This window comes from Periophthalmus magnuspinnatus, chromosome 4 (genome assembly GCF_009829125.3).
Source record: "Periophthalmus magnuspinnatus isolate fPerMag1 chromosome 4, fPerMag1.2.pri, whole genome shotgun sequence".
Lineage (NCBI taxonomy): Eukaryota > Metazoa > Chordata > Actinopteri > Gobiiformes > Gobiidae > Periophthalmus > Periophthalmus magnuspinnatus.
Genome location: NC_047129.1, coordinates 13,461,216 through 13,474,109, shown reverse-complemented (window position 1 = coordinate 13,474,109; position 12,894 = coordinate 13,461,216). Strand labels below are relative to the sequence as shown.

The 12,894-nt window shown below is 38.9% G+C and overlaps 1 protein-coding gene across 1 annotated transcript; it reads right to left on the bottom strand.

Annotated features, from left to right (window-relative positions):
- Positions 1 to 1,870: 1,870 nt before the first annotated feature.
- vtg3 (vitellogenin 3, phosvitinless) lies at positions 1,871 to 9,765 on the bottom strand. The gene is made up of 24 exons (XM_055221119.1): positions 9,616 to 9,765; positions 9,389 to 9,537; positions 9,149 to 9,302; positions 8,913 to 9,070; positions 8,665 to 8,830; positions 8,464 to 8,583; positions 8,161 to 8,385; positions 7,726 to 7,943; positions 7,493 to 7,590; positions 7,035 to 7,159; positions 6,858 to 6,959; positions 6,665 to 6,784; positions 6,025 to 6,214; positions 5,847 to 5,934; positions 5,575 to 5,760; positions 5,343 to 5,448; positions 4,724 to 4,892; positions 4,113 to 4,222; positions 3,919 to 3,975; positions 3,274 to 3,480; positions 2,694 to 2,833; positions 2,388 to 2,526; positions 2,179 to 2,279; positions 1,871 to 2,100 (listed from the first exon to the last, which is right to left on the bottom strand). Exons 1-23 carry the CDS (start codon positions 9,712 to 9,714, stop codon positions 2,214 to 2,216), a joined length of 3,192 nt encoding a protein of 1,063 aa, XP_055077094.1. The 5' UTR covers positions 9,715 to 9,765; the 3' UTR covers positions 1,871 to 2,100; positions 2,179 to 2,213.
- Between the last annotated feature and the right edge of the window lie 3,129 nt (positions 9,766 to 12,894).

Sequence of the window (12,894 nt, the reverse complement as noted above, 5' to 3'; positions counted from 1 at the left end):
TATTACAATTCAGTCACAGTGGTTGGCTTTTGATGGTGATGTCTCCTTCTTGCGTTTTCACATAATCTGGTCCGATTGGTGAGAAAGAGAGACGTGAAAAAGACAGTTGGTCTCACTCTGGATGACATTATTACCCTTAGCAGGTGATAAATGTGATACTGTGGTTCTGGTGAATTAATCGACAAACCCCAAATTGATATCACATCGATGAAGCGAGAGAGAGTGCGGGCCAGGCGACTTTTTAAGGTGTCCAAAATCAGGCTTAAAACAGCTTCAGTTGGCATTTTATGTTAGGGATGGGGCGATGTATCAGTTCCAATATCGGCATCAGTGAAATCTGAAAGGTTTATCAGATATATGCATCAGTTTGATATCAAAATTCAGCTGATATGTGGCACGCTTATTTTTTTAAGTGGCCATGTGTCATTCCCAGTTTGAAATTTGGTTAAAAACAGAAAAAGAACAAGTTAAAAAGGTTAAAAATATGACTATATGTTTACATACTCATGCACAGATAAATATGTTTTCTTATTAGCCTGATCTGAAGGTTAGTTGTTTGAATTATGCTTCCAAAGATGAATGCTGTCATTGTGTCCTTGGGCAAGACACTTAACCCACCTCGCCCTTAGTGTCGGTGTACACCAGTGTATGATTGTGTTAATGGTTGAGTGGCTCTTGATCTAAGGCACATGTGTCAAGGCCTGGGGGCCAAATGCGGCCCGCCATGTCATTTTATGTGGCCCGCGACAAGGTAAATTTAAATGTATGACTGTGTTAAAATGTCAGTTTATCAGAAGTTACGCAGTTACACAGACATATTTTTGTTTTATCTTTGCAAATTTGAGACAAACCATTTTGCTGATGTGGCCCTCGGTGAAATTGAGTTTGAGACCCCTGATCTAAGTGCTGTTGAAGTGTGAAAAGTGCTATATTGAAATGTGACCATGTATTATTTTTTACAAAAGTTAGCATTAATTTGCAAACTTTACTATAACTTAACATAAATCTGGGGTTTATGGCTATTCCCTGAAATAAAAAGCATTTATTTAGTTTTAACTCAGGGTCATCATGTTTTAGTTTTTTTGTTTTTTACCATCTATCTGCGATAGACTAGTCCCTATGCCCCTTGCCACTACCTTTCTAGACAGTAACACTAACATCTCTTCCACCAGGCATCCCTCTGTTTGTTGTTTATCGTAAATACACACAACTCTTATTTACATCCTAGCGTAGTGTTGGGATTGGAGCGTGTTTCCAAATGTCACCATCACTTTGTCAGAGTGAACTTTAGGACAGTGCATGCCATGGAAACTCTGTGTGTGCTGCAAACATGTTCTGTTGGACGCCTGACCAAACAAACAAAGCAGGTCAGCTAGCCCCTGTTAGCATCTCTGTTAGCATTTCTGCGCCTCAACAAAAAGGACTTTATGATCCATTTCACCGCTCCCAGAATGCCCAATAACACTGAATCACTGTAGAACAAGGAGCAGCTGACAAGGTTTTTTTCTAATAAAAAGACCAAGCTGGCAGGAGTTTGAAATGAATTGGATCTGTTATACGCCTGGCAAATGAAATTATGCTCTACAATTGATATAAAAACAGAAAACACCCCGTTACTTGCATCATCTATCAAAAGGTGTTGCTTGTTCATTTCAAATATGGAGTAATATAAAGTAGAATATAAGGTTTCCCATGGTTTCATCAGTTTTACCATTACAATTAGGAGCCATCATTGTCAGATAAGAGTACACCAGAGAATTATCTATCTCAGGGAACAATCTATTATTTGTAATAGATGGTAGATTAAAGAAAATGATGGATTACCGGTAATGTAAAAAGAACAAAACAAAAAAGAAAAACAGGCACAACTGAGGTACAAGGTGCTTTGCTTTTTAATCATGTGATGTGCAATAGAATCTTTGAGCAAACAAGATTGCAGAGGAGATCAAATACGTGTATTCAAATATTTATCAAACTGAGTTAAACTGTTTTAATAAACAATTTAAATAATTGTTTAATAATTTTCAAACTGGTTACTCTTCTCAAGTGTTATGGAGGGTACATTCTTACAGTTTTATCTTCCATCTGGCCTTGGATGTCCTACAACAAAAAACACATTTTAAAGAGATCTCAAATTCTTTTGTGCCAGTTTGCATAAAAGTGAGTGGAATCCCTTACCATGGCGCAGTGTGTCCCTGCCTGTGTAATGCTGTTTATTGTTCTGTTGTTGTAGTGGAGACTGACATTGGAGAAGGCAGAGCCTCACGGCGCAGTGTAAGCTGCAACAGCAGGAGAGACATTTGTCTAAATACAGCAGTCAGGCGGAGATATATGCAAAGAGAGACTGATGCATAAATATGAAGGAGGAGAATATTTCAGAGCCGCACCTCTGGTAATTTAATCTTCACATCGATGCTGTCTGCTGAAGCAGCAATAACCGACGCAGAAACCTCCTGCGCGGCATTTCTCTCCTGCTCCTGGTTGAAGCCCATAAAGAAGCCCATACCTGGGACGTAGTTGCCAATTCTGAGAATAGTAAAAAGCTCTGTTAACAATGCATATGTATGACACCATCCCCCTCTGTCACATACTGCTCACTGCCTGCTGTGGTGCAAAAATGATTATTCAGTTTTTATTTATCTCAAAGTAATAATCTGAAATAACCCATTTCCTCCTCTTTCAGACTGACCCACCTTCTTCCGTGCTCCACCATGTACTCTGGCACCCGGTCCCAGTGGAAGACAGCCTGCAGCTCGGGCTTGTTGCCAGACACATACGCAGACCTCAAAGACACGGCGTAGGGCTGACACTCTGCTCCCCATGCGATGTGAGCCTAGAACAAACAAAGTGAGAGCAATCATTACCAGAGCAGCTTTTGTAAACATATGGCCTCTAATGTTAGCACTATAAAGCCTGTTGCATTTAATCTAAACACAGTATTACAGTTACATTTTATAAGTGTATTATTGAATAGAGCTACTGTAAGTAAAATATATTTATTAAACACCTGGTTTCATCAATAGATGCTGCCCAGGGACAGCAGATGGAAAGTAGCAGTAGATAAATCTGGTACAAATCATCATTTCTTTGCTAAAATGTATGAATGTGTACATGGTCCCTGACAAATAAAGAAGAAAGAAAGAACTTTAATACTGAGCTATAGTTTTCAATTTGACATTGATTTTTTTTTTTTTCTGTTTGACTTGTCCTTACCAATATGAAATTATAGTCTGTCATGTATTTTCTACACATGCATTGAGTCTGATGTATCACCTTTGCCTTAGCCTTTGCAGTCAGAGCAGTGTCCACACATATCTTCCAGTTGGTGGCCTGTCCGACGTGGCTAAGGATGAGTTGCGTGCTCTGGCCCTCCCCCTCAGGGGTGGAGAAGAAGGAGGCGTCGTAACCCTCGGCCTTCTGACTGCTGCTCACAGCCAGCACTTTGAAGTTCAGCACAGGCTCAGGTGAACCCTGTATGCCCTACGGGTACATGGGCAAGATTTTATTACCTCCAACATCAATCATTTATTTACAGGCCAGTGGGGGAAAGGCTGTGACAGTGTAAAGTGAAAAAAAAAAAAAAATTCATAATAGAACATAAACAGCATGATGTTTTGAAGAATAGATGAAATATAATGAGTAACTTTAGATTATAGTGGTGGTTAAAATATCTCAATCAAGTTTGTAATGCTTCATATTAAATACCAATATACCTTTTACTTTTTTCAAAACTACATGGGAATTTTCTCAACAGCCCGTGTCTGACGTTATTTGAAATGCGTTACTGCTATCAAACCAAGAACTGGCTTTACTTTGTCATGGAACAAGTCATACCTCAGTTTAAACCACTAAAATGCTCTGTACATTTACACATTGTCACATACTTCAAAATATGGCATGATATTGTTTATAACTTACCCTTGATGGTCTGTCCTGCTGCTCGTGAGATGCACTGCTGCTTGATGGGTGGACATTCTGAAAACACAATGGAAAAGAGAAGAATGGAGGTGCAGATTTGAGCAGGGGCAGCTCACAGCCTTAGACTGTATATATAATATCTTCATACAGTGTATGAGTACAGCACACACACACAGAGGTAAGCCTGATCACACCTTGGACATCCTCCTCAGATTGTCGAGGAGCTGGCGCACGTTCGCTGAAATCGTGTGCGGGGCTGCGTTAATCTCCAGGCGGATCTTCTCAACAGCTGTAGCTTCCGAGACTGAAACATGTCAACCAGCATTGTTAATAGCAACAATACAAAACATGGAGGGATTTGTTTAAATTGTGGCAAATTTTGAACTCTAATTATTGAAACTACACTGTAAAAAGTTACTATTTTGTGGTAGCATCGCAAAAGAAAATTGAAATCTGCCAGACAAAAGAAAGAATATATTATTAGTTATGTCCATTAAACTACTGTACTGCAGGTTTTTAGTAGCCGATATTTGTGGTGGTATCAATAGTCATACTTACAGTAGCTGTAGTAGCCTATTTGTTGTTCTTCACTTTTGGTTCAATAAAATCTATATCTTGTACCAAATGCAGTTGTATGTGTGCTCAGAGGATTTCACTGTAGTATTCAGTGCTTGTAGTATTAGCTATAGTAATGATCCCATTTGACTTTGTTTTTCAATTGTTTTTGTTTGTCAATTTTAGAACTTTTGATTTCGCCTTTCTCATTTTTCTAATACGCGTTTTATCATAGTTACTATGTTAGTACCTGGTGTTACTTTGAGGGCAACGTGCGTGAACCCGAGGAAGTAGTACAGGGGATACTCCTCATGGTTGTACTCGCGCCTCAGCTCGTACTCTGAGCACACTGATACTCCGTAGGTGGTACTCGTGTAGCACATCTTTTGAACTGAATGTTGGTAGTTAGGCTGATGGACCTGCAAGACACAAAATGTACACAATTTATTTACCATTAACCTCTATTTAGGCCTGTCACAATAACTAAGTTTGAAGTGCAATATATAGACGATAAACGATACTATTGAAACCAAACCATAAAGCAGAATTATCCCCAAAAAACAATTCTAAATATTAAAAACATGAGCTGAAATAACTAAATAGCAGAATACAACATTTAAGTAATTTGTTTATATTTATAATAAGTCATAGAAGTTATTTATTGAATCTTCTACAGCTCAAATCTAATCATATTGCAACAAAATAACCAAAAATATCTCACTACTGCAAAGAGAAAGTACCTTTCAATAAATATTCCCCCCCAAAAAATCTTCTTTCATGTATCATATATTGAAAGATAAGTCAATATAGTAATTATGGTGACAGACTTCTACTATTTAACAGCTTCAGAGTCTGTTCAGTGAACTTACCTGAGAGTTATATCTCTGGCTCACACTCGGCCCATTGGGAATAATTGGGATCTTTTTAGCTGCTTCTGGGTTAATGATGTTTCTTGAGATGGCATATGCGTTGGAACTGTGTGAAAAACAATAAAATACAAACACTTAATGATAATACACTTCTTCACCTTTCTGAGAACCTCGATAAATATTGTGGAAAATCATGATTGTTGTCACACGAACAATGTGTAAGAAGTATCACCTGAAAGAGAACACTTCAAGCTCCTTGTTGCTGCGAGGAATCTCAACTTCAAATTTCCATTCGTGGATATTGATCTTTGCAGCAAAATTCCATGGGATAGCAACAGGATTTATGGTCTTAATCTCAACAGCGGACTGGAATAAGTCAGTGTTGATGCCGTAGAAAAGCCAGAAATTCTTGGTGTATCTACAAAAGGACAGATAATGCACACCAATATTTGCTTTGCTTTTCTTCAGGCTGATGTCTTATACGATGGACTTTGCTCTGTTTACCCGATGAAGCCGTCAGTCTTCACTGTACTCTCTGAAGAAAGCAACTGTCCAACATTCTCAGCGCCTTGTTGGTTAATTTCAGCTTTAGCTTTGATAAATAAAGCAAAAAAAGATATAATTACATTTTCATCAATACAACCGATGCAATACTTATTTTGTTTTGCCATAAAGGTCTTACCATTGACTGAAAGGCCATTCACAACATGATAGTATTTGCTGATCTCGAGTGGGAGACCGAGGGTTGTAGCTTGGATGTAGCGAGCTTCAATAGTCAGGAATGGCAGGACTCCGCGCCATGAGAAGCCTTGGATTAGCCGCTGAATCATTCTCCACATAGAGCTATCTTTTCCTGCAGATGGGCTGAATAACTGGAGATGGAGAAGAGCACATTTTAAAAAGGAGTTTAAGTACTATACTTAAGTTTGAATAAAATACCACCAATGAAATATAACAGCAATTCAGAAGTACTCAGTTATGTCTGTGAAAGTCAGTATTCTTCATTGTAAAGTAGTGTTGTCACAATATGAAATTTCAAACTCCATTTTAATACAAAGGAAAAGGCTTTAAGGTTCCTATATAGTGCTTTTCCAGATTTTTCCTGTATGTTATGTATTATGTATAGACCGTACGGACTGATGGAGAAAAGGCTGCCAGTCGAGTTCTCCAACCATCACTCACACAAATGAGATGAGGCATTTCTCAAGGTAGTGTGGCAGTATCCATCCACAGTTCCTCATTCTTTTAATTCATTGGATAGCATTTCATTTTTTCATTGTTGTTATACCATAGAATAATCTCATCTCTCTTTGTGACCTTACCCTTATTACCCACTCCACTAAGTCCTTGTTTACATCGTCGAAGTAAAACTCTTGTCCTGATGCACGTGTGTAGACGCTCAGCAGAGGCGTGTCGTTTGGCAGTGTTTCCCACTTTTTAAGCTGCAACATCATTACACTTTGTGAGATAAACAAACATGTTTAGTTTGTACTTTTTTACATTTCAAATACTTACAACATCAAAAATAGCCTGGAAGTCAGTCATGCTCAGATCTCCTCTAAATCTTTCGACGTTGGCACCGAACAGATTTCTCAGTCCCTCTGGGCGGATACCCAACTTGAGAAATGAAGAGAAATATTTGGATGTTGTGTGATGTTGTGGTTAGTTGCTTGTCACTAGATTTTGGCGTACCTCCACCAGCTGCAGGATCCTTCCAATGAAATAAAAGTTCCATTTCACCATCATTTCAGCTGGGATGATTTGTGATGCTCTTTTCAGTATGAAGGCCTCGGCGGCGGTACCAATCAGGAAGTCGTCTGCGTTAAAGAACAGTTAACGGGACACAGTTAGGCCTTTCTTTAGTGACTTATCGTTCAATAAATGAGAGAGTGGAAAAATATGGCCTCAATATAGATATGGTGTGTACTTTTCTTTGGATTAGCAAGAAACTTTTCCATAAATTTGGGGTTTGAAAAAAAAAACACCGATTACTTAAGTGTCTCATTATGCTTCTTATTTATTGCAGGTTTCCATGTTTTTAGAATAATGTTCATTAAAAACGGTTTACTGGGATTAACCTGCTTGTCATAACTAGTCTAGCTAATAACATTATAAACTCCAATAATAGGTAGTAGTGTTTGTGAACATACCATGGAACCAGTCGATGCGTGCAGCTCTGCTCTTGAGGTAGCCCAGACAACGAAATTTGGGGGCCAAGATTTTCACAGCAACACTGGCAGCGATAGATCTAGCAAAAAGTATAATTTGCCACATTTTCTGATGTGTTACATAAAAAAATACCAAAGACAACCTCAACATCGTAACCTTCTCTAGCTGCTTGTGTGAATATTACAAGTGTATGTTTATCCACAATAATACTTACAGATACTGTTTGTCTGGTGTCATTGCTTCGGACAGGCTCTTAAAGTATGTATATGCGAAGTTGACCACCTGCATGTCTCTCTCCTCCAGCAGGTGAGCTGTCACCGTGGAAACCAGGGCCATGGAGGGCTTAGCGTCAAACATGATCATGAGAGCCAGCATCCTGAGCTCCGGCTGAAGCTCCCGGTCCAAGAACAGCTTCAGAGTCCTCAGCTGCACCTGGAGGACAACATAGAGAATATAAAAGGTAAATTAGCTGTGTAGATATAATGATGTACTGTAGTGTAGTGTCAAGATCAACAGATGTTAGCTAAAGGCATTCCAGGTTCAGTTGCAGTTGTGTCGCTGTTTTTTTGGACCAATACCATGTTACAGCCATTATCTTTATTGTGGCGAAGCTGCTCTCATGAAAACATTCACATTATTTTGATCTTACCCCATGAGGATCCCTGGCAGTGATCAGTCTCATGGCCTGCACAGCTGCGCTCACTACCCGTGGTTCCTTGTCCACTCGGTCTGGGTTAGGGTCCAGGGTAGGCAGGAACTTGTTGATGGTTTTGAGACTGCGAGGATGACCTGCGTTACCCAGTGCCTTCAGGACCAGAATCTTCTCCATCACATTGTTATTCCTGAGACTCTCCTCTGCCAAGTTCAGCAGTGGCTAAATCATAAAGATGCACATAAGTTCTAATTTTACATTAAGTTGTGCTGAAACTTAACATGAAACATATAAATTTACCCTGATGGCCTCCTCTGGGCAGGGGGTATTGTAGGCACAGTGCTTAAACACTAGGGAGCCATAGGACAGCACCACAGTTCTTCTTATCATGGGGTTATTGTAGGTCATGGTGAGGAATTTCTTGATGAATAAGAATATATTTGTTATAAATATCAACATTATGATATTTGATTAGCAAAGAATGCGTGTCTTTAAACTCACCTCTGCCATCTTAAGCAGCTCTGGAGTTGCCTCAAGGTGGTTGAATGCTCGCACAATGACAGTAATGGCTTCCACTGCATTTAATTTTTCCTCCCGAAGAAGACGTTCCAGGAAACTCAGGATTCTGCCATCATTAACCTCAACGACAGTGTGTAAGAACCAGTTCCTATGGAGAAAAAAATCATTTCATTAAATTCCAAAGTAGCTGTATGTTCTAATCTCGTAGTGTAAATCAGATCCAGACTGACCTTTCATCAGGGTTCCTTTCCACATCTGCCCACATCTTCTCCAGTTTATCCAAAGGAATGACTCGCAGCAGCTGGTACAGTTTGATGGTCTCTTCAGTTGTAATACTGTCAATTTGCTGTCTGTTTGCTTGAGCCAGACGTTTGATCAGCTCTGTAGCCTGAGAACATTGGGTCATTGAGCTTTTTTTTAAAAACATTATTTTAAGCTAAATATAATGAATGAATACAAAGGCTACCTTAGGTACAGGGTCGTCCATCTTCTGCATCATGATTGGTACATTAGCCCAATTCTTCACCACTTTGTAAATGAGGTTTCCTCTGCTCTGCATCAGTCCTTCAATGGAGACGCTCTGAGTTTTGTCCTTCACAGCTGTGAGCACCAGCTCCTTCCTATAACACAAAATACATTGTAATTGTTGTAGTTATTCTTCATAACAGAGATGGAAGAAGTTCATCTCTTAATGTGAGTTGTTTACATGGCTTCCATCTTGAAGCTGCCTTTCTTCACATTGAAGGGAGTGAAGTACTGCAGCTCCAGGGCTTGGGCTTTAGTGATAACTCCTGCCTCCTCTGTTCCTCTGATGTTATAGGTGTATTTGACAGTTGAGAAGCTGGACTCACCCCTCTGCATCAAATGCATACAAAAATAGTTGTTATTTTGACTAATGAAAAGGATAATGATGGCTTAGTGGGATGGGCAGACCTGCTTGGAGACCTTGTCCTCAATAGCAGTAGCCAATCCAAAGTAGAAGGCAGCCTTCTCCCTGCAGTTGGTCACATCCACCACTTGAGTGAGATCCATCACTTTCTCCTGGTTGTTTATCTTAGTTGTGTAGCTGCTAAGACACTTTCCATGGATGCCAACCTACAAAAATGTATTGTTGATTGTTGCTGTGAGAGAAGTGCACGCACAGGAGAGAAATTGAAACAAAAAGCAGTTCTTACCTCCTCAAGTTCGTAGATATCCTGAGTGGTTTTGACTGTGACTTGGAAGAAGCCCAGGACTCCTCTGGCAATGTTGACCACAGTGTCGGTCACTTCAGAGGAGGCTTTGATCTCACCCACGTTCCCTGCAGAGTATGTGAACACAATGGGCTTGGCCAACTGTTGAGTAAGCTTCTCGGAGAGCTGGTTAACGGCCATAAAGTTGCTCCTGCCTGGGACGCCATTGAACTCCTCAAAGACTACACTGGAGAACTGCAGATAGAAAAGAGTAATGTTGTTTTAAATGCTTCTTCTTATAACCACAATCGTTCTAGTATTTTTAGCAGATGTATGGCTATCTTTTCTGTTTCTACTAGCACAAGGACTGACACTACTATAATGTTTTTACTACTTTATCTTACTGTTCATCCTATGTAAAAATGATCTAAATATGTTTTTTTTACCTGCAGAAGGAAGGTGTCCGCAGAAGAAGCGCCCACAATCATGACATTGCACTTGATTCTTGCACCGGACTCGGCATGGTTTTGTTTGTCCAGACCAAATTTGACCCATCCTTCATACTGGTACTCATAGATCTTATTGGGGTTCAAGTTGAGGTCTGTAAAAGCCATTCACAAAATATGACTTTTTTTTTTTTTTTTTATCTCAAGCGTACTATTATAATTTTACAATAGAGAGATCTAAGGACTTACCATAGCGTGGAATCCTGCACACTGAAAAAGAAAGTAAAGAGCTGTTAGACGCATTTCCAACTGTACAAACTGCTAGAGGGCACGTTAAACACTATAAAAACAACACTAGCTAAATAAACGATATACAAAAGTCCAGTTGTATAATAAATAATGAAACTTGAAACTTGTCCTGGGGTTGCAGCTTCCCGATCAAGAGCATGTCAAACTTAACCCAGATCTAAACCAGTTGCAGTCTATGACTAAACCAGGACTACACCAGGTCTAGACCAGGACTAAGTTGGGTCTACTCTAGTGGATCCATGTTATAACTATATCTTAACTTTAAACAAGATTTAAGCCAGGTCTAAAACAAATCTAAAGCTGGAATAAACCTGGTTTGTACACTGCACAAACATATTTAGTGAGTAGGACCAGACCTGTCATGATAACAAATGTTGAAGTATGATATATAAATGACATAAAAACACTAAGGCAGGATTTCCCCCAAAAAACTATCCTGAAAGTCCAGTATTGTTAATGAACGTGAGCTACAGCAAATAAATTACACACTTAATGAGTCATAGAAGTTATTTATACAACCCTCTACAGCTCGAATCTGATCCTAGTACAGAAAAATGAGTTAGCAAATAATACAAAGAAAACGTAGCCATGATAAATATTGACTTTCTAAAATAATCGCTCCATCTATCATGTTCCGAACAATAAGTCAATATAGTGTTTATTGTGACAGGCCTAAGTAGGACAAAAATATGAATGAACGGCTGTGTACTAAAGTAAAGTATCCCTGTGACAGAAATCTGAATGACTTTTTTATCTGTGACTCTCTATTTGATTATTAAACCAGGAAGTCACTGAGAATCACAATTTCCTTTAAAAATAGAGACATGGCCAAGGTAGCAGTCAGCACAGCAGTACAGAAAGTCACAGAAAACAGTTACATCTCTCAAGAAAACACCATTAGCATGTCTCAGTAGTCACATTTTTTTTTTACTATTTTCTTCAAACTATTAAGTGACACTAAAAATTCCAATTTAAGATTTAAATAGGAATAGAATGAGACCTTAAATTAAATTAATAAAGAAAGAAAACTCCAAAACTCACCGGCCAGAGCCACCAGGCAGCACAGAAGTAGCGCCCGCATGGTGAGGACAGCAGTAGGATGAGGCTGTGAGCTCTGACTCTTTTATACTCTCTTCTATCGCATTCATGACCCTTATTTCATTAGAACAAACATCGAGTGTCAAAGCCAGCCTGACCACTGCTCATTTTGTTTGCATGTCACTGTAACCAGGTGCGCAGTTACACAAGTTTGAGTTCTGTCACAAAATCAAAGCCACATGAAGTGAAGTTTGAGTTCTGATTGTCAGTGTAATCTAGATCCAGATCAGTGTGTAAACAATAACTCACAGCCAGTTCTAATAGTGCGGACATGTCACTTCTATGTGAGAGATTAAACGTATTTTCTTATCCTCAGTGAAGAAAGGGGACAGTCGTTGGTTCAAAGTGAGTAATAGTTGTATTTAGACTTACTGTGAAGTTGAAATCAAATATACTTTAATACTAATATGGGCAAGTATTTAAAATCCAATATCCAGAAATGTTTTTACTTAAATGCACTTTTAATTTGCCTCTCTATCTGTGGTTTATTTCTCTTCACTGCAGAGTTGAAACATTTGAGAAGTTACAAAATTATCCAAGATGATGACATTTTTTTTAAATGAAGTAAACAGCTTGATGAGACAGGCTCAGTGGAATACGTAGTCAGTCCCGTTGAGAGCCCTCATTGAGCTGATGCTGGTACTGAAACACTTTGAAACGCTTCTCTTAAACTTTGAAGAGTTTGAAAGTGATCTCAGAATTAAATATTACAATAAAGTGTATACTTTAAAACACAGCATTGGATATAACTATAACAAGCAGGCTGTCTTTGTTCAGTGTTTTTCAGACTATGATACAAAGGCTTCCTCGTCACATGCCACCACAGTTTGAGTATTTGTTTATTATAGAGCAAAATCTATTAATGTTTCTGTACTCCTGTTTGTTAATTTTTAATGAAAAGTGTCTTATCTTTGGTGTAGTCTCATTTTAGACCTGATTTTAGACCAAGTTTAACCCTATTATTTCCTGATTTAGTCCAGGTTTAGATCTAGTGGTACTTTAAAGCCACTTACTGTCTTAGAAGTTTCTTGCTTTAAAATCTTTTGAGAACCACTTGCTTAGTTACTTCCATACACTGCATAAAAAGCTACTTTTAACATCAATGTGCACTAAACTACATTTTACCTTACGTTTCAAGTTTACTTCTATAAAATGGCCACTAGAGGGTGCCGTAGTTTCTTTTAGCT